This window comes from Xiphophorus hellerii, chromosome 4 (assembly GCF_003331165.1).
Source record: "Xiphophorus hellerii strain 12219 chromosome 4, Xiphophorus_hellerii-4.1, whole genome shotgun sequence".
NCBI classification, from domain to species: Eukaryota; Metazoa; Chordata; class Actinopteri; order Cyprinodontiformes; family Poeciliidae; genus Xiphophorus; species Xiphophorus hellerii.
The window spans coordinates 33274357-33297107 of NC_045675.1; the positions used below are offsets into that span (position 1 = coordinate 33274357).

The 22751-nt window shown below is 40.0% G+C and overlaps 1 protein-coding gene across 1 annotated transcript; it reads right to left on the reverse strand.

Moving 5' to 3' along the window:
• Positions 1-189: 189 nt before the first annotated feature.
• On the reverse strand, positions 190-22162 carry adamts17 (ADAM metallopeptidase with thrombospondin type 1 motif, 17). The gene is made up of 23 exons (XM_032561347.1): positions 21969-22162; positions 19834-20195; positions 18021-18192; positions 15136-15308; positions 14775-14858; positions 14406-14548; positions 13286-13329; positions 12458-12563; positions 11329-11469; positions 11026-11176; positions 10151-10252; positions 9862-10007; positions 9518-9687; positions 9028-9155; positions 8256-8376; positions 7707-7787; positions 7371-7528; positions 6752-6911; positions 4824-4959; positions 3727-3931; positions 3221-3373; positions 2163-2307; positions 190-2020 (listed from the first exon to the last, which is right to left on the reverse strand). Exons 1-23 carry the CDS (start codon positions 22024-22026, stop codon positions 2001-2003), a joined length of 3159 nt encoding a protein of 1052 aa, XP_032417238.1. The 5' UTR covers positions 22027-22162; the 3' UTR covers positions 190-2000.
• Positions 22163-22751: the final 589 nt, after the last annotated feature.

Consider the following 22751-nt stretch of genomic DNA (forward strand, 5'->3'; position numbering starts at 1 on the left):
AAAACAGGTTATTGGATGAAGAGCTGATTTATACTGAAGATTTATCCTTATATGTGTCGAAACTAATTCTTTAAAGAAAAAGCATATTGAAGAATGCCGCGAAAGAAAAAGCTCTTAGAATATTTTTTGTTTTAAAGTTCAAAACTATTCACATTGTTTGAACATATACACACTTTAACACCATAAGCCCACAAAGGTCAGTGTATTTTATTGGGATTTTATGTTGTTCAGTTTAAGTAAATAATACAATAGAATGATGCTGGAAGGTGAGAAAGAGAGAATGAACACTTTGGCTTGAAGGTTCGGTTTCCTGTCCATTCTGAGCAACAGCATCTCTAAAGCATAATGCTGCCTTCACTATTTTATTTATATTTTTACAGTGGTGCGGGCTTCACAGTGATGTACAGAGTAATGATTGGCATGTGGGCCAGAAGAATATTTAGGACTGAAGTTCATGTCAAATATTTTCTGAGTAAAAGAAACCTTGATTATAGACATTTTACTTTGAAAGGCGAACATATTTTCTAGCTTACATATACCTTCCTCTCACGCTTTGAGGTCAGACTCTTTGGAGGATGAGTAAAATGTCTGACTTAAAAAATATGTGATCAACTGACTTTTTCTCTTATGGTTCTATGTCACAGAACAACACAGGACATACAACCACACATCTCTCTAAAGGAGAATTTAGAGAGATCAAGCTGTCATGTTTTTGTTGGTTTGTACCCAAAGAGATCCCACACACACAGGAAGAACATGCAGAAACACCCCAGCTGGGATTTGAACCCAGGACCTTCTTGCTGCAAGGCAACAGTGCTACCAACTGCACCACTGTGCAGCCTGAGATGGAGTTTACATTAAGAAATATCAGATGTAGTTGATGTTCATTTCATGGAGCTGTCATAAATATTCTCACTATTCATGTAAAAAAAGAAAATGTAACAGAATTGCAAAAGTTTTCTATTATAGAACTGAAAAATAGAATTAGGTTTTGGTTACACAAATTTAGACCAATACATGAAAAAAAAAATATTTTTAGACAAAGAAGAAAGACAAGATTACAGGCAGCAAATAGTTAGCTGAAACTATTATAAAAAAAAACCTGAAATTGGTTTTCAAAATATTTTTCATTTTTTCATACACGTTGACATGCAGCTTTACTGAGATTCACAATCATGATGAAAACATGTTTTCATGCTCCAATCAGAGCATGAGACGGTCTGTTGTTCTGCTGGACAGAACAAGCAATTTAAAAACAAAGTAAAATGTATTTGATTATGCTAAACATTACTTAAGCTGAAATGATATGCATTAAGTAATTTGTACATTTTAAGATAAAATCACTTCAAGTGTGTGTAATGCAGGTATAGTACAGGGTTACAGCAGCATTAGCAAAGAAACGTCTTCACTGTCACAGAACAATTTATCTTTACGACAAAGTTTGGGTTTTAGTCTCATGTATTTTTATAGCACCAGTATTTAAACCCAAAACTACCACACAAACCCATGTATTAAACACAGTACATAACATCAACCAGGACCTCTTGGTCAGGTGGATCAAGTATTTCTGTTGCCGTTTAAATTAAACATAAATGCAGCTTGGAGCAAAAGCACCTAAAGTTACAGTTTCTAAAGTTTTCCAAATTTCTTAAATTCCAAGATTTCTTTGTCCATAACAATGTAGAATCTGTGCTTTATATTGTAGTTTAATATTGGAAACTCAAACAGTAATCTATAATCCAAAATTTTAAAAAAAAGAATCAAAGATATGATCAAATATAATGTGCAATTCATCTTAAAGAAAAGCGTCTCTCCTGATGCAGTGGGAAGGATTTACGTCTGGCACAGATCCTCTTCGCTCCACAACTGTAAGAACCCAATTTGACTTGAAGATATCCATTGAACCAGCTGCTGTGGAGGTGATGTATTCTCCCTCGTCCCCCCGTCAGCGGGGGGCTTCAGAGCAGAGGAGCTATCCAGTTAGCACGAGGGTTAACCCTTCAGGCATCGGCTGGTTTTGCTGTAAAAATACAACAAAATTAACAAACTTGATGCTACCGCAACAAATCTGTACTCCAAACTGAACTAACTGAAGGAATTGAAAGACATTGATGTTTAATTTGCAGCATCTCTTCGGTCCATAACAGCAGAGTTTACATCACCTCTGTTAAAGCAGGATTCACGGTAACAGGATCGGTAAATTGGTGGTCTCAGAGTTAGTGGGCAGTTGTCGCCATGACGACCGGTGTCTTTATGCATGCACTGGACCACTCGTGACTGTACACCCTTTCCACACGTGGATGAGCACTGAAATAGCCAGAGAGTCATCCATTATGTTACGTTCATTTTATGGTTCTCTGTTGTTGAAATGAGAAGCTTACATAGAACAAATTAAAATTAGATGTTGCTTCAACATTTCTACACAACGTTCTTTTCTCATGATGCATCTGTTTTATGAAATGCAACAGCCCCATAACACGATGCAGCCACCCCCATGCATTTCAGTTCAGATGTTCTCAGGCTTACTTGTGCTCCCGGATTTCCTCAGTTCCACTTTAGTTCTATCAAACAAAACATGTCTCCAAATATGAAGGTCTCTGTGGACATTTGCAAACTGCATTCTGTCTTTCATGTGTTTCATTTGCAGTAATGGCCTCCTGCTCTCTGGCCTTTCAGCCGTGTTGCTGCATAACATGTTTCTCTGTGGATAACGTCTCTGTCTCACCGGCTTCAGCAGCATCTTCACAAGCTTCTGTTCTGGGGTCAGTTATGAATCCCACACCAAAGCAGGTTCATCACTAGGACCCAGACGTCTACTCCTTCCTGAACGCTACAATGGCTGGACTTTCCCATCACGACTAGAACTGAACAGGTGAACTCCACACCTGTGAGCAGCTGGATGACCACGGCACGTTTAAATGTTTACTGCACCATAGAGAAATAAATATCTAACAGCCATAAAAACAAAGTGGTTCAGAGTAATAGTGATGCAAGTTCAGACATTTAACTTGGAAAATCTGCTTAAGAAAATCTAAGGCAAAGCAAGGAATAAAGATTGGTTTTAAGTTGCCAGGGTTCAACAAGGATACCACAGATCTTTGTTGATAAAAAGGCCAAATGTTGCTCATGAGAAGTGATTAATACCAGTGTTTACAGATCCAGTTGCTTATCATTATCTCAACGTTAACCATACACTAAATATGTTTACTAACATTCATACCTTGGACCAGTCTCCAAACCTCCATTCAAAGCATTCTACGTCTTCCTCACAGGGTTCTTGTTGACTGGGCTTGGAATCAGGCTCACATCCTCCGTCTGGGCTTCTACACCGCACTGTCCGCGTGCGAAAACCCCGACCGCAGGCTGATGAACACTGGAAAACGGCAAGGAAAATATTATCAAAGCATAAAGAACATACACCATTTTTATATTCATGAAGTTCCAACAACAATATACTAAACTCTGTGACACTGGACCAGCATTCAGCCTTCAGGAGGCATTTCTACTCAGAGACAAAGTGACCTTCCTCTAATAGGTTCACAGTTAGTCTGCTCAGGCCTTCCAAATCCACCCTGGACGGCTATGAACTGTTTAAACATAGATTATTTAGCATTTTTAACAAATAATGAACTTAGCACATTAAACCTACTGTAACAATCTAGTCTAAATTCTGCACTAAGTAGCACCAAAGAGTTCCTCATTTCCCACAGTAGAGTGTTGGACTACCTGTGACCAGTCTGAGGCCTCCCATTCTGGAAGGCAGAAGTTGCCCTCACAGTCCTGTTGCCCCACAGGTTTGCCCCCGTGGCAGTCCCGGTCCTTGGTGTGGATGAGTGAGCCGTTTAGTGAGGGGTAAACACAAGACACCTGTCTCTGCTGGAGACCATTACCACAGGAGACGGAGCAGGGCCCCCACTCACCTGCCACCCACCTGTGGAGAATATCTCAGCTTTTATTCTTCACATTTTGAGTAACTCAGTCTATAACACATGTGATGTAACTTCACATCAAATTCTATCTCAGGTTTTCTATGCAATCTCACTAATCTTGTAAATGCAGGAAAACACCAGTGACTAACAGGCTCAGTTTAAAACTGAATGATGTTCCTGTTGTTGACTAAACAAGGCAACTCTAAGCAAACTGGTTTTCATCTTTGGTTTAAAGAAACTCAGTGTTTTCTAGAAGTTTGCTCCAGATTAGAGGAGCAGAAAAACTGAATTCAACTCAATTTATTTCTATAGCATCACTTCACCACAAACACAGTCTCAACTCAAGGCACTTAAAAAAATGTAATTTATTCAGACATACATTCAGTTAATCCTATTTATCATCAAGCGCAGTTTATTGTTTATTGTTTCTATGGAAACCCAGCTGTTTGAGTCAACCACTGACTTCTAATAATTTCATTAATAATAAATTATTAATTATAATTATTAATAATTGCATCAAATGACAAATATTGATTTTCCATACAGTTGAAAAGATAAGTAAATGTAGAAAACAGAATCACTTCAGAATGTAAATATCTCTACTGTAAATGTTTGGCTACAGATGTTTAAAACTTAGTCCAGGGTTTGCACAAAGTTAATCCTGGAGGGCCGGCATCCTGCATGTTTCAGTTCTCTCTCTGGTGGTAGAAACAACCTTTTCAGCATGTCAGTGTTCTTCTTAGGGCTTCTAACGAGCCATCATTTGATCAGGTGGCTAAACCAGGGAGAGAACTAAAACATGCAGGATGCCGGCCCTCCAGGACCCACTTTGGGCACCACTGATCTAGAATGTCTTGATGTGCATGTGTGTGTGTTTGTGTGTGGGAGGCTGACCTGTACTGGCAGGGCAGACTGTTGCAGCGCTGCACCTTGGCCTGGGGCCGGGTCTCAGGCTGACAGTAGTTATTACTGACAACCTCCATGCTGTTATTGACTGTCCTCATACAGGAGACCGCTGTGCTCCTCTCACCTGCATGAAACACAACCATGGGTCAGTCCTCCACTGGTTCTGTAGTCTACAAAGTACCAGGGAAGGTGTGTCTGGCCCAAAACGATAATACTGAGTATAGGATTGAATCACTAACAAATTATGACAAACGAAATGGAATACTGAAAAACAACTTTAGAATATTTGACTTATTAAAAAAACAAAAAAAACAAAAACAAATGGCTATGGATAACAATGATATCCCCACTCAGCACAGCATCTGATTCCTGATATCAGGTCTGAAGATGATAACCAGACCCAGACAAACTCTCCACTTAAGCAAAGAGACATTAACAAAACTACAGATGTGTCCAAGCCTCACTTCAAGCTAGACAAAAGAATATGTGATTTCAGGATCTTCACTGTATGACGACGAAGGGAGTATATGTGAGAAAAAAGAAAAGTGAGAGAGCAAGACAGAGTGAGGAAAACTGAGAGAACAGATATGAACAAGCAGTTTGGTTTCAGCTCCTTGTTTGAACTCTGCTTTGGATGCAGTCACTGCAAACATGACTGTAGGAAAGCTGCAGTGTGAAACTTTTATTAAAAAAATGTTTTTTTACATATTTGTTACAAATGAAGCCTAGGCGCAAATTCAAACTGGAAGACTCTTTTATCCCCACCGGGACCCGTTAATTGAAGCGACCTGCCCACAATCGTCGACCTATCAACGCCGGACCAAGCCACGTTACGTCCAATCATCGACCAAGTCCCAGCTGATAAGGACCTTCATCCATCGTGTCCTTCGCTCTCCAGCCGAGCTCAACCCACCACCACCCCTTCTCCTCCATTCGTCCGGTCCTGAGGCCCGCACCCTTCTTCAACCTCCACCACCAGCGCCGGGCCCTGGGGGATGACGTTCCTAACAGCATCGGGGATGCTCATCTGAAGCCTATCGCTAACGCTGCGATAACCTTTATCCCCAGCCGGGGCCCGAGCGCCAAAGACTTTAAATCCTGTTTGTCAATAAACTCTTCTAATTGTCTTCTTATCTCCGTCTGAGTCTCTCCAGATTGAATTATCATTATGTTGTGACAGACAGATAATTTATGGGGGAAAAAATGAGCTCCTCTGTCTTCTCCCAGTGTTCCCAATACAACCAGTCAGAGCCAGGATGCGGGTCTTAGCGCTGTCAATCACTCTCATGTTCACCATCTGCCCCTTGTTTTCTTCTACAGCTGGTTCGCCACAACATAACCTGACATCAAATGCTAAGGCTAGTTAGCATAGCCACCTAAGACAGTGAATAAACTTTCCTGGAACAGTAAGTTGTTTCTCCTCCATTGGCACAGTGAGCAGCATTGCCTGACAGCTCTAAACCCCGCCTCCTGGCTCTGATTGGTTGTTTTTGGTCGGCATTTCTTCAGACAGCAATAGTAGCTCAGGGAGGAGGAGGAGCTCGAGCTTTTCACTGATTATCTGTCTCATATTATACAGTCACAACATGCTTAGTTTTAACATATATGTAAAAAAAAAACCCCATTTCTGTAAAGGTTATATACATAATGCAGCAAAAAACAATAATAATCACACAGACCAACCTTTCAGAGGGAAGCAATTTTCAATCAATTATTTAACTGATCTATTTCAGCCCAGAAACTTTGCTGAGGACCTGATCTACAAAGATTCAAATAAGGAATACTAAATTGCACAAGCAAAAAAAAATAAATAAAAAGAAAAAAACACCAAAAAAACGTTCGTATTGCAACTGTGAAAGAACTTGAAGGGGAATGAATATGTTGGCATGGCGGTGTGAATAGTGTTGAACTCTTACCTCCTCCACACTGAACTGAACAATTCTGCCAGGTACTGTGAGCCCAGACATAGAGGTACTCTGGTTCTGTCTGTTTCTCACTGCTCCGGTCCTGGCTCGTGTTCACAGGTATGGTGTACTCATAGTGGATCCCATAGCTCTGATCGTGAAAGAGCAGGACCTACGATCACAACAAAAGTTACTGAAGAAAGCTCAGCAAGCCTTAAAGGGCCAGTGACATTTATTCTCCTCACACTGTCCTTTGTTGCTAACCTTGGAGCCTATTTCACTCATGGATATGATTTTTTATCTTTATAATACTGATTTATCTCCTGTCAATTTATTTCAGCCAACTGTTGATCAATAGTAAGATACATCCATTGATCATCTATACCCGCTTATCCCTAGGAAAAACAACTGTACACACCCATACCTAATGCTCAGCTCACCTATGACTCTCTCTATCAGTCATGTTTTTTGACTGAGGGAGGGAGAACCCACTCTTACCCACCTTTAAACTTAAGTTTCATATTTATTGAGAGAGTATTGCTTCCACAAATCTTCTTTGACTAAATATAAACACCAAGTACATTTTTGTCTCTAGGCATATGTAACCCACCCACTCACCAGCCCACCTTACCATTAGGTGTAAGGGAGTTTTAGTCGGCCCTTTGGCAGAAATTTTCTCCCACAGTCCTCTTCTAACATATCGCACCATGGTCCCAGCCAGCTCAAAGTCTCCCGGAAGTTCAATCTTCCAGTCGCTGTTGATGGATCTCTTGCTGGAGTCCTTAAGAGCTATAGGAAAATTACAGATTGAGTTTTCTGAAAAACATATATTTCACATTTACACAGAAAGAAAACTGTATTTGTCATTCGTTCCATCCATAAGACAAGGGAAAAGATGTTTTACCTATCTGTTTAAGTACAGATTTACAAGATGTATTTGTGGTGAGTGAACCAAGACAATGATTACCCAGAAAGCTCTGTAAAGGTTTGTCCTCCATGACTTTGATCCTCCACGCTCCTGCGGGAATCACCACAGCCTCAACGTAGCCTGACAGAAACACACAAGCAAAAGGAGAAAAATAAATTAACTGAAGTGAACTATTGTATAGTTTAAACACAGATATTGATTTGTTAAAGTAGTTTTGTGAAAGGAAGAAAATGGTCATCTCTTTACACTTTTGCCACCTGCTGCTCAGTATAAGGGACTGCTGCAAAGTCTGAAGCTGCATTTCCATTAACCATAAAACTGTGCAAATTGAAATTACAAAAAATAAATTTGCTTCATGGAAACACACCAATTAAAAAAAAATCATGTTTTAGCTAAAAGGTTTTTGTGATAGTATGAGATGGTTTTTCAGCCATATCAAAATAGATGTCAGGTGTGTGAAATGCAATTTGTCAAAATGAGAGCTGGCTTTTTAAATTAAAAAAAAGGTCAAAGATGGAAAATAATGTGTGAAGTTGACCCTGCTCTAAACGCATGATAGAAATCTGATACTAAAACTGACACACTTACCCATTCCCTTGGTATAGTTGAAGTCTCCTTTCACAATTTTACAGGAGTCCCCATGTCCATTGCAAACACCACATGCATCTTCCTTTGCTGAGGAGCCGATGATGCCGTCACAGCCAATTTTCTGTTCATAGGGGGTAAAACCCAACAGTCAAAAAGGAGAAGTTAGAGGCTCCACTAGTTCATGTGTGAATAACCAGAGACAACGTATTTGCGGCTAAACCGTATTCACACAGTCCTCACAAAGTATTAACAGTTGTCATATTTTAGGGTTAATTTAAGACATAATTATATAAGTTAGCATTATCTCTGTTTTTCCAAGCCCTCCTCTCCCCCAACATGTTTTGGGCTCTGACCCGACTGGGTTTAGTTTTAGTCACATCTGTTAGTTCAAGACCTAAACGTTCCACTGAACACTGCCACTAAAAGTCAGTTTATTCCTGGTACAGGTGGCTATGACTGACTGAGTGCAGCTTCAGGGAAGATAGTGAAATCTCCAGTAGAAAGGTTCTAGTGCCTAACTGTTGTATTTAGCTAAATTACTGGTTTGTAATTTAGCTAAAAATCTGTTTGTGATCTCACTTATAATCACAGAAAGTTTAACTTGTGGCTTCAAGTAGTGTGGGTTGAACATGCACATACAATGACACTGGATAATTACTCCAACCGTTTGAAACTCTAGCACATTATTCATCATGGGATAAGAGAATACATTGGATACCTTACCCATGTCCTCATCAGCAGCACAAACTAGAGCCGTCATGTTGATGCGTACCTTACAGCTCCCTTTAATGCAGAGATCTGACTCATAAGGTCCACAGGAAGTGCCATCAATAACTTTGTCAGCCATCAGGGCCGGGACATCATGACCCACTGGGCTGCAGAACAACATACATGGCTTATCTGCTCATCCACACACACAGACACACACAGCTCGATTTTAGCAGGAGAAATGAAAGATGAACATACAAATAATAATGTTAAACTACATTACTGTGAACAGCTATAAAAAGATAACTACAGTAGATGAAAACTGAAAAGTCTCTGTTATGCTACATATTCTTGTTTTTTTTTTTGGTCTAAGCTTAAACTTCAGTAGATCAGGACTTTATAAAAAAAGATTTAAATACATTCTTAAAACCTCTGAAAGAAAACGCCTTAAACGATAAACCCTTTCTTCCCACAGTGCACAGTATCCATGATGTAGCAGATTACCTGATGAGGTGAGACGTGTTTGTTTGTTTGTTTGTGTGTTTGTTTCTCACCATCATTAATGAATGCAGTCAGCAGTCTGCCCTTTCTTTTACTGGCATGTTGGTCATAGGAAAGACACTGCAGGTCTCTGAAACTCGGGGCCCCTTTGGGGCACGGCTGACCTTGACACGCCTTGTGCTCCACACTGGCTTCTGGACAGTGCCGTCCATCTGGACCGGGACTAGAGACAGAAGAAGTCAAAGTTATCAGTTATAGTTAGTTGCTGTCTCCATCCTTTTAATCTCCTGCTGTATTTGGTTTTTTAATACTGGGAATAACACCAGGTTTTAGTTTGTTTGTCTCTTGTCAGTTGGTGACTGCAATATAATGTATAGAAGTGCACACAGAAACATACGGCGGGTTGTCACACTTCCTCTGTCTGAACTGGACCCCAGTACCACAGGTCCGACTGCACATGCTCCACTGGCTCCAGGGACTCCAGTCTCCATCCACATGTTGGGGGATGGGAGCCTTACTGACACATTGTCCCCCTCTGCACCACTATCAAGGAAACATTCATATTTCACTGTACTGTACTGAAGTCAGAACTCTCAGAACATTGCACATCCTCTGAGAAAAGGTTCTGTGTTTGAAAAAAAAAGAAATGGTGAGAGGAACATTTTGTTGATTTCTGAGGATCTTACCTTGTCTGTTCCACACTCTGTTCCTTCCAGAGGGGGATCGAGTTTTGTCTTACATGAAGGATCTCCATCTACTAAACACCACAGGCCAGCACACATAAGATGCTGGAAAACCATCAGAGACAGAGGAGACAGCGGGGATGTTGTGTTAGAGCCAGCGGAGTCACAAATTGGCAGACATTGCTTCTGATTCATTTTTATTTCATTCTCAATGTCAATTTTTAAAGGGGCAATATTATATGTTTTCCAGGCGCATAGTGACATTTTATAAAACAATGAAGTAACTACCTTCAGTTGTTATGAAAATGCTACATATATCAAAAATGATTTAAAAGACAATGAATATGATGCCTTAAAATTGGACCTCTGTCTCTTTAAGAAGCTCCTCTTTCCAACACTCTGCCTTCAACATTTCATTAAGCCATATACAACCGTTCAGCAGACTCTCAGTTCCACCAGGTGTTTGCTAATTGCTGCTGCCACTAGTTTGGAGGAGCTCGGCTGGGGAGTGAAGCTCCAAGGCGGCGCTATGAGCGTAGGCGGAGCTTTGTGAGAGCAAACGCTAAGGCACCCTGAATGGTTGCCGCGGGAGATTCAAGGATTCCTCTGACATTCTTGAATGAATCAAAACAACACTGCATGAATGTGTTTGATAAGGGAATAATGTGATATATAAAGCTCAAAAAGTCCATTTGAACCTAAATGACCCCATCTGGGTCACACAAAACTGGGGCGGGGGAGTGGCTGGCTCTTGCTGCAAGGCATTAGTGTTACTAAGAGACCACCACACAGATCCCACCCTCACACACATATGTTTATTGCTAAATGTCAACTGACATACAGTTACAAATGATGGAAGAATCAGTTGCATGTTGTACCTCCATGTCAGGGCAGGAAGTGGAATTGTTTCCGAACAGGATCTGGCATTGCTCGTCCGGACTGTAGTGCATCCCTGGAAGCTTGGAAGACAGGCGCATCCTGTAGCGGCTCCTAGGGTCTGTGTAGTGTAAGCACATGCTGGCTCCAGATCTGTTTCAGTGAAAACAATACTCATATGAGGAACGGAGTCCAAAATATGTTTGCAAATCTATCCTTGTTTTATTTTGAGTGGTGGTTGTGAGTGGTGCACTAGTCTGTAAGGTCCTGAAGCAAACAATCACTAGTGAGAGACACTTTCTGACCTGAGGAAGTTCTGCAGGTCGCTGCGGCTGCAGGAGGACCATGACAGGTTGTTTGGGTTTCTGCCTTTCACCCATTCACCAGACATGATATGGGAGTGGCTGGTGCAGTTAGCATGGTCGTCATCATGGCTCATCCCCATGCTGAGGGAAATCATCAATGCATCACCATGTGGTTAAAGAGGAACAATCCCAAATACCTGAAATTCTCTTTCTATGAGATAGATCTTTAATACAATATACGCCCGACTTACCTTTCTGTCTATTTACTTCAGACTAAATTTTTACCATTCATATGACCCCCAGTGTTATTCAGTTGTATTTTTTCACAATTTTTTTCTTTTTCTGTTTTTATCCAGTTTGCCTTTTTCTTAAAAGCCCAGCAGTCTTCTTTCTAATTTCCCTCTAATTGAATTTATTCACTGTGACACTTCAGAATGTGTCGGCATCACTTTAACAGATGTGGGCTTTGCAATGAAACCAGCTTTTGTGTCTGTATGTAAAACATACATTTGAACCACATAACAAAATAACTTTGACTTTCTCCTAAACCCCACAGAGGCAGTGAGACCAGGCTCAGTTTTTCTATTTTGATGTTTTTCTTCATAAATAATGACCTGGTGGAAAATCTTGTGGGTTCTCCGTTCATGCATTACTTTCAGTTTATTTTTAAAATAACCTGGAAGGAGATCTACTTTTTTACTGACTGGGTGACCTTGAAAAATATTGAAATGTTTGTAAAATATAGCTAACAAACGTCATGATTTGTCTTGTAACACATGAAAAAAATGTGTGAAACTCCATGTTAAACTGAAAGCTGTTTCCCTAAACGGCCTTTCCTTCTGATGTCTCCATGCAGAAACACACTTCACACAGATTATATACAGTACTATCACACATTGATTTCAACTTTGGGATATAATCACAAACTCTGTAAAACATGCCGTGTTCAGAAAGAGACATTGAAAAGGTATTTTATTCTTTACTTCCAACATACTGAGCTCATATGTTTCTCCTGAGGTTCATCTTTTATTACGCCACAGCAGTATCACATTTTGTCAGCAATGCTACAAACAAATAACAAAGAGACTTTTCATTGGGAAAGCATGGCATGAATCTGAGCACCACCTACTTGTGACCGAGCTCATGAGCAATGGTGAAGGCCAGATTTAGTCCATTGTCCTCTGCTAATACACACTTCCTCTTTGCACTACAAGCACCACCCAGGTAAGCCATACCTGAAACACAAAGGAATTATCAAGTGTGAAAGCATCTTAGTCAACACGTTGCAGGGTCATAACGTCGGATCATTTATTATAAACATTTTTATTGAGCTGATCGCAAAATGATCAACCATAGACAGAATGCAAATGATTACACCACATTCTGGAAAGCTGTCCTTACTTTGTGAAATAGTTAGGACACCCTATGAGAGTCTGTGTATTTTTCTGACATACGTATATGGGTCTATAAGTATTTAACACTGATTCGTACAATATCGACAAATTCAAGAAATATAAATAACAAAAACAGAAGAAAGTATCTTTTAAAGTTTTCGGAAAAATTTACACAAAAAAAATATGAATATTTGAATTTGGAGTGGGGATGCCGGCTGCTGCTGCTGCCTCCTCTGGGTGGAGGCTTCATGGTGAGTCTCTGCAGCAGCAGAGCCAGCAGAGGAGCTTCAGCCACACAATAATAATAACCACACACAGAATGAGTTTATTGTGTGTGTTTCATTTTATTTAATCTTTGTGTTCAATTTTAGTTTAGACACTGAATATACTTAGTGACTATGTGATTAATATTTCTCTTGTAAATTGTTCTTACTGAACAAGAAAAGAGACATAAATTTGCTTCAGTGCATTTTATTTACTGGAAATGGCGTTGGAATTTTCTTTATTTTAAGAATCCCATATGAGAACTGACCTTGAGAGAAGAGGAGGTAAAACATACTCACCGACTGTATCACAGGGTTCATCTTTATGAACACAGAAATCAGTCCTGAGAGACCAAACAAAGAAATTACAACACTGAGTTATTAAAAACAACGAGGCAGGATTTCAGACAAAGTAAACAAGGATTTGTGAAAAGTTGTAAAGTTATAAATTGCTTTATACTAATAGTGTTGATAAATGTCAGTACTCAACTTCTGCTAGAGGCAGAATGGTTCAGGAACAAGATAATCAAAATGCCCTTTAAAAATGCCTGAATATTTTTAGCTGAGCTGTTGTGCAATTTTAATTAAACAGAAATCATATTTAAAATAAATTGATAAAATGACATCCTGCTTTTCTTCTAAATAACCTTTTTGCCCTACATTATAAGTCATCAGCACAGAGAACCAGTTTCTTCCATCAGTTTATCTAACATCTTTCAATCAGTGTCTCACATGTTGCTGGCTCAACAGACGGTTGCAAAAAATAAAATAAAATCATGTTTTGAGAACATTTGTAAATTGTACTATGATTAATTTAGTGCTACTGTTGATTATCAAATTGAAATTCACTTGTTAAAGTCCCATCACTATTTTTCATACTTCCTGTATCAACACTAGTTGCAGCCATCGGCCATTACCAGAATCAACAACATCAGCAAGTTTTTGAAAAGCTGCGGTTTCAAAACCACAAACGTTTCCCATGATTCCTAGAGCTTGATCATTTAAACAAGTTTCCAGTGTGCTGCCCCTCCACCATGTTGCTGAGCACTGGCAGTCAGCTGGCTGAAAAGGAGCTACCACTCTTCTCTCCCACATGAAGATTTTTTTATTATTATTACAATCAAAGCCATCCATTGCATAAGAACTAAAGAGTTCATCCTCAACCCTTTTAGCACTGACTGAAAAACAACAGCTGGAATGTTCAAACCATCTGGAGGTTTGATCTTCAGTTTATGAGAATCTACCAGGTGTGTTGAACAAATGAAAACATTGCCAACAGTTGGTGTCTGTCTCTGTTTCTGGCTGCTGCATCAAGACTTAATACAACAAAAAGGAGACTTCTAATATGCAATAGTGTCAGGATTTGGATTAAATTTAGTGAAGTAAGATCTATCTTTTGGAGTAGGTGCAGACTGCATACCTGGTGACCAGAACAGCCGTGTCGTACTGTCCACCTGTAATGTGGTTGGTACCGAGGTACCGAGGGACTGAGAACTCCTGATGCTGCCATTGACAGAAGCTCTCCAAAGACCTCTGTCCATGGTGGCTTATCTTTAGCTTTTCCTGATGACATGACAGGTACAGTGATGCAATCTTATTTATTCCTGACATAGTCATAGTATGCAGCTTCAAAGAAAAACAGAAAACTGGAAGCAATAAAATTAGAAGCTAAAATTATTATTACCACTTACCCCCTTGTAGTGTTATTCTACAAATGTCCACAACCATGATCACACACCAAAGTACTACGGACGTTAAAATTGTAAAAGGAGATGGAAGCGAAACTTACCGGTCTGATGTGAAGCAAAACCAGTTTATTGACTCTTATGTTGACTGTAACTCCCAGACTCTTGTGCTGGAACATGTTGTCAACCTGATCACAGTGAGGGAGAAAGGTGAATGGTTTACTTCTTTAGCAGCTGTGCTGTAAGGCTGAACATGTTTGAACATTATTTGATGTCATTTCCATCATCAGGAAAGCTGATTTTCTGGTAGGAGGATAAACCACTTTTCTCAGTTTATAGTAAAAATCATTGTGCTTTCTGTCTAACCTGATGTTAAATATGTATTGGATCAACCTTTTGACTGAAATGTCATAACTTTCCTTTAAATATTCTGATTTGACTCAAAGTCCTTCCTGGAATTCTCACCATATTCATGATAGTAAGCAGGAATCTTTGTGCCACTTCAGCACCGTGGTACTGCACCATGTTGAGGTCTGCCACTACCACGGTCTCCAAAGTGTATGTTTTGTGTAAGTTCATGGTGTTCCTCTTGGTGCGACCTTCTTCACCCAGTTTCGGTTTCTTCTTCTTTTTCTGCCCTGCAACAAGCAGGGAGAAAAACAAAGATTAGACACAATATCTGAGACAAAAACTGCTCACCAAAACATCCGAAGCACAGAGTCTGGGATATGTTTTCAATCAATGACAAACTTTTAGGTTGCAATCATGTTGAGATTTCTTCAGATGCAGACAACCCTGTCCTGATTCTTGGCCATCCTCATGTGTATGGACCTTATTTATGGAATGGTTTACAGTCACGTAGAACATCAGGCATTGTTCTACAAGCATTCATCACTATGTAGGGAGCATAAAATTGTTGAAAATGTTTTGGTATGCTGAAGAATCTAGAGTTCCTTTCACTGGAAGTAAGGAGCCGAGCCCAAATTATGAAGTCAGCCTGACACCATGATTCCCTCTGGGCCAAACGTCACATTTAGCAAAATGCATTCAGGCAGCTGCCTTGGAAAATCCAGACCTGTCCATTGGAAAACTTGATGGAGAAGCTTGACTCCTTAATCCAGATCAAATGTCCCAGCAGCTTTTAGTCTCAGTGGTGACATGCTTTACACCACGCCGATGCTTTCTATTGAACTTGGTGATACAAGGCTTGGATGCAGATGGAAACCATGGAAACCAGCTTCATAAGCTGGTTCCAACTTCTGTGGCCTACACTGTTCTGTAGGCCACAGACTGTAAAAACACAAAATCTTACCAAGTATTTTTGGTCTAATTTCTACCACAAATTTCTTAGTAAACTTCAAATAAGACAAACTAAATGTACAAGTAACTTTTTAGCAAGACAGAGGCTTGTTTTAAGTAAACAATTTCTTAATATTAATGAAAATGTACTTGTTCCATTGGCAGATTATTTCACTTATAACAAGACATTTTTCCCATGTTAAAAGTTAATTTATTTGTCAATTTAATTAGTACTTTTCCATCAATTATTTACTTAAAACAAGTCTCTGCAACACCAGATCTGAACCTAATGAAAGTGAGGTGACACCCACTGTTCCTTAGCTCCTCTGTTCAGTTTAGACCATTTGTTTTACGGTTTGGAAAAGTTATTCCGATGTGATATTGGTTTGTTCATTCTTTTCCTCCCCAGTCTTCTGAGAGGAATTGGGGTGAAGGAGGAGGAAAGAAGGAAAAAAATGGAATGCTAATGTAGCTGTATAGATCAATATAACAAATTGAATAAATGATTGTATAAGACTATAGCACCTTTTGTGAACAGATGAGATGCACATTCTTCATGTTGTTCCTTAAAAAAAATTGAATGGATAAAAAACAAGCCTCTGCATCTTCCTGAAAAGTTATTTTTAATTTAGTTTGTCTTATTTGAAGTTTACTGAGATATTTGCACTAGAAATTAGAATAAAAATACTTGGTAAGATTTTGTCTTTTTGCAGTGCATTTTGAAGGTCTGCAGCCACTAATTCTGTAAAATGTCATTAACCTCTAACCTCACATCTACTTAAGCCATGAGTGATTTTATGTGGACTCATATTAACTGGCTGAGTTAATACGACCAACAGTTGACTGAGAAACTTTTAGTTGTTATGAAATTTCACAACTGGACCTGTTGCCAAGGTAGACTCATGTCAACGCACCATTCAATGAGATGGAAAGTTTGGAGGAGGCAGTTGGCATGCCTTGGGACTGTATTTTATACATCTGTGGATGTATAAAAAAATAATGATTTGAATGAGTAAGCAAGCACTTTTGGTGATATGCTGTATGTTGAAAATCAGATCAAGCATACCATAATCCAAAAAGCTCTCCATTTGGGATTCTTCTTGTTAGTAATCATTATAAAGACAGAAGGCAGACATTTTTAAAGAAAACATGTTTTCTTTAAACATTCAAAGTTAAAAAGAAAATACAGACTGTGTCTCATTGTCCTGCTGTTTTTCCATTAATATACAGCTCTGTAACGGCTCAAGAAAAATACAGATGAAAATAATTCACTTCCTGAGTGTTATAGACTTTTAAGTTGATTTCTATTTGTATTCTAACACGACAACATTTGTTTTTTGTTGTTGCAAAAATGCGATAAAGATTATCGCTATTGCTGTTAAGTAACAGACAAGGACATACCAGCCGGCATCATGGAGCTGTAAGAGAGAGACAGGAGGAGAAAGAAATGAAAATGGAGCGATGAGAGAAGGAGGACAAGCAGGAGAGTAGAGCAGGACCCAGTAAAACAGTGCCAGGTGAATGTGCAGTGTGTGGGACTGGGTTAGCATGGCGCCTTTCAGGATTTCATTAACCTCTTAAAGTCAGAGGTGTGTGGTCCAAACCTTTGCTTTGTGACATCTGAAAACAATCTAAAGCAGATAGGCTCAAACTCCAGTCCTGAGGTTTGGTGACCTTTAAACGTTTCTCTGCTTCAACAAACCTGGCTCCAGTATGAACTCATTAGCAGAGATCTCAATAGAGCCTGACTGCATGCTAGTGAGGCAGTTTTTCCATTTATTTCCAGTGTGTAGGACAATGGTCATGCCTAAAAGTTGCAGGATTCTGGCTCTCCAGGGATGCAGCTGATCTAAAAAATTATTAATGTCCCTTCCTGATGTAATAGGATGATGTATTCCCAATATTTGATTTGATTTTTATAAACTGCTTATTTGATACATTTTTGACTGGTTGTTGGTGGCTATGGAGTCAGATGAAATGCTTGTGTGAACCCAGCTCCTGGGCTGAACGTCAGCCCCAGTCGGCTCCTGCAGCGTCTGGGTGTCTCTTACCTTCTGCAGTCCCACAGTGGATGGGCTGGCCGGCACACTGACCAGGGGAGCTCTTCGGTGAGCACCGGTGTCGGACCAGCTGGTGCTTAATTCCGGAGAAAGACTGCGATGGATCATATTCACCCACAGGCTGGATGAACAGGCTGTCCTCCCCAATCTGAATTAGCCCAGTCTGTGCAGAAACATGCATCAAGTGAAAGGTCTGCAATGAGGAGATGCTTCTGAGGAAAAATGCCCTGGAGCTGTCGGTGCACCTTCTTGTTTCTGTCCTTTAATGTAGCAATATTTGAAAATATTTTTTTTTTTTTCAAAGAAAGTGGAGTAGTTGTTAGCACATTTGCCTCACAGCAAGGAGGTCCTGGATTCAGATCCCAGTGAGGTTCTCCTCTGGGTACTCCAGCTTCCTCCCACCATCACAACACATGCATGTTAGTCTAAATGCCCACTGGGTGTCAGAATACGCTGGTCTGGTCCTGTGATGCCCTGATGGAGTGAACACTTGTTAACGGTGTACCCCACCTGGCCTCTCAGCAACCCAGCAAGGGTTAACTGTACAGTTTGCTAAACGGGTAGGGAAAAAATGACACGTATTCATAGTTTGTGCATTTAGATCTCAACAAAGTTGTAAGTTGAGCTTTAAGATGCAAAATGAAGAAAAAAAAGAAACAGGAGCAAGAAACAGGCTGGGTGTTTAGCATTTACACTGTAACGGGCTTCTCATCAGCTGATTAAAAGTTTAAGATTATTACCAATGGGAAAAAAAATACAAACCAGAGCTAAAACATCTTTAGTGGGACCTCCATGTCATTGAAAGTGATTTTGAAAATTAAAACTTTCTTTCATCTGACAAATTTCCCGTCCTTCTTCCTCCAGTACAAAATTTGTAGCTCGCAAAAAGCAGACATGATCCTGATTCAACCAGAACGCTTCTCCACAACACATTGACTGCAACTAGAAATTATGTCCATAAATGTTATATTGCAAAAATGACTGTTTTCCCATCTCATCAGGAATAAATTGTTGCAGAAAGCCTCGCTCGTACATTTCAATAATTCTGCTATGCTCATAGATAGAAAGTCTTTCTACATCTGCCATCAGGAGGTCGTCATGACAATGTGAATGACTAACACAAAATGACCTGAGACAGATTTCTGGATTGATTTGACCTTTTTAAGAATATATTCTTAAACTTTTAATCAGCTGATGAACACTGAGTTTTTCAATAATTTGCTTATCCAGTCTCTGGTTCGTTTGAGTGAGAGATTACACACAAACCCACACGTCTGCTGTGACATCCAATCCAACAAACACCTGATTTCCAGTGAAGGCTGGAAATCCACAATTACATTAAAATAATCAATCTAGATATGACCGAACCAGCAGCTTTTCTGTTTTGACTCCATCGTTGTTAAATGAAGACATTGAGGAGTTCTCTGTGTGGCCCTGCTCACTTTAGGTTAGATTTATGACAAGTTAATCCCACAATTCTCTAAACCCAGAGTTTTAGATTCATAGTTAGACTTTTTTATGAAATGAGACAGACAATCTTAAAAGATAGTAAAACTTAGCTGGGATGCTCCAAACGTTAATATTTCATCCAGAGGAAACATGTTGGTCAAATAATAGATTACTTTAAACCCAAACCTGACAGAGGTATTAAAAATTGGATGTTCAACTACATGCATATAGAGAGAAACATATACTCATTAAAGGTTAGCCTGTAACCACATTGTCTGATTTCAGATGGAATTCATTGATTAATTTGAACATCATGACACCTTATCAGCTATCTGAAAACAAAAGATAGATTTACCAAACCGCCACAGGTGCTTAGTGATGCCAGAGAGTCTGTATGGTTGATGATAAAGCCAGAGTAAAAACAAAGCTGCTTCATGGACAGATGTCTGACTACTACACTTTGGTTCCTGAGCCTCTCCTCTATTACAAAATCTCTTGAAAGAATTTTGCGCTCTCGTCTTAAATTAAGATACAGACTCCTTCCAAAAGCCGACAGCGACACAATAATGTTCTCTGCCTCAGAATGTTCTTTACTCGAGAAATCCAAGGGCCACTGATGATGGTGCTGCAGCCTGTAGGCCGGATCCTCAGACAGATGCGTCTCCTGGCTGGACAGCAGCCTTGGAATCACCTCAGCTGTTTCCACATCAGTTTGAGCTGTGGGCAGAAATAACGTCCAGTTAAACACTGCAGCTACGTGTAGGCCAGCTGGTAGCTTTGCCTCAGGATGCCCAGCTGAGGATTATCTCAGATAGGCATTCTGTAACAAGTAGTCATTAAATTCATATTTAGCATTTAAATACGTGGAAGTCTTCTCCTTTTCTCTTCACTTTAACCCTCCACGCCCTCACCTGCCTCATGCTTTGGTTTTTCAACTGTCCTCCTTTGATCAGGTTCTAAATGACCTTCCAGCCATTTGCAGCAAACAGTGATATGTGATAAATTCAATAATGAAAAAAAAAATTATATACATAAACCCTTTCTTAAAAAACAGAATGTGGTGCTGTCAAAGTTAATATGTTAATTGCATGTAAAGTCAAATTCCTTTTAAAGTGGTAAATTTCTTTTGTGTAATTAACGTTCTTTATATGAGTCCTAGTTTTCTTTGTTACATTTTATGCATTATTCTTTGTTTCCTTTCTGAAGTCTGTCTTTGTCAATTTTACTCCATGACAGGAAAAACTCTATTATCTTGTGTGAGAATATATGTACAGGAGTTCTTCTGGCAATTATTTTTTTACAGAATCTTGATAATATTTTTCATATTCAGTGATCTTTCACACTCAGCAGCAGAGCAATATTCACAGTATTTTTGGCCCACTGGATGACAGAGTCTCCAGCAATGTGAAGAGGTCAAATGAATCTAAGATGATCTGCAACATGACCGTCATTTAAATCAGTGGTCCCCAACCACCGGGACCAATTGGTACCGGGCCTCGCAAGAAATAATGAACTACTTCCGGATCTTTTATTTTGAAAATCCTAAACCGGATTTTACTGGTTACGTCTTGCGCGTCAAAATTGAGCCAACTTGCAGCAGAATGAGTAACAAAACAACATCGGAGTACTGCGCGTGCACTCCCCCCCACCCCCCTCCCTTCGAACAACAGCATCGTATGTGCACCCCCCCCCCCCCACCCCCACCCCAAATTGCGAAGGGCTGACCGGTCCATGCTACTAAAAAGGTTGTTGACCACTGATTTAAATCATTCAATTTAATGAAGTTATGTCCAAACTTTTGACAGGTTATGTACAATGGCTTCCTTCTACACAAACATCTGACTTTTCGGTTTTATTTTAAAAATGTGCTTAATTTATTGAGCCGAGAAAATAATTTAAAAAAAAAAACTGTCCAACATTTTTTTTTATGTTTTTAATATAGAAGACAATGTTGTGCTGCATGGCAAAAATAAAAAAAAGTGTTGGTTCTTCCCCCTTCATATTCATACCATAATCTAGGGGACAGAGCCCCGTGAGTCTTCAAGCCTATTAACGTCCCTGCCTGACAGGGGGGAAAAAGCTAGCTCGGATCCCAATGACGTTCTGGCCGGCATCTTCAGAAATTTGTACAGCCTAAATACACACACACACGCACGCGCGCGCGCGCACACACACACCGGTGTGTGGCCGAAAGGTCCGAACACGAATAAGAGCGATTTGTTCAGCCATACACAACAAAACGGTCCGGGCCGACGGTAGAGAGCTCTGTGTGTTCTCAAACAAAAACCGGTGCTTCGCAAAAAAAAAAAAAAAAAAAATCTTCAGCTCGATGTTTCCAGTAAAACTAAAGACTTCTGCAAAGTGTGGCTTTTTGTTAGACTGCAGATCAGATCAGCGTTTGGACAAACGGGACAACCGAGAGAAAATCACTTTGTTTTACAGCAGATTGACTTTTTCACACATAAAAAAAAAAAACGGGTCAAAACTTACCCGTCAGTCCGATGCAGAGCAGACAGAGGAGCAGAGGGGGGACATGGCTGTAGCGCATGATAACAACTCACAAAACGGGACTGATAGGTTTTTACTGTCCGGCTTTACTAACCGCTCACCGTAACCATCCAACGGGATAAGTTTTCCTGCGCTGAGGAAAACGGTTTAGTAAGCAGACTGGACCCGCCTCCAGCCAGGGAGCAGCCCCGGTGCTGCCTCCTCTCCAAACACTGCTCACTTTAAACCTACAGTGGGTGTGAAAAATAAATGTGCTAAACTGGCCTAAGTTAAATCTCAGCATACCTGATGCTGGAGTAATCATCAGTAATCTGAAGCTGGCTAATGATTGTTTAAAGGGGCAGTGTTATGTGTTTTCCAGGCACCTGGAAACGTTACCTTCAGTTGTTGTAACAACGCTATATTATAAAATATGAAAGAAATTTGACTTTGTAGTTTAATGCCTTGACATTGGGCCTCTAAAACTCCTGCTATTTCTGAAAGTCCACCTTCAGGAAGTCAACATGGCTCCTCTATTAAGCCTTTAACAACGTTTTTACAAGCATTTAACTGAGAAGTAGCATATACAGGTGTCTGCTAATTGCTGCTGGCTAGTCTGAAGGAGCGGAATGGGGGTTTACAGGGTGGGGCTGCTCTGTGAGGATGAAGCCTGGAAACTGCAGCTCTGAGGACGAGCTGTCTTCAACCCATTCTCACTCCCAACTCGTCATATATTGACGCATGGGACGGTCCGTCCTCGGTCACATGTTGACGCGCAGGGTACCC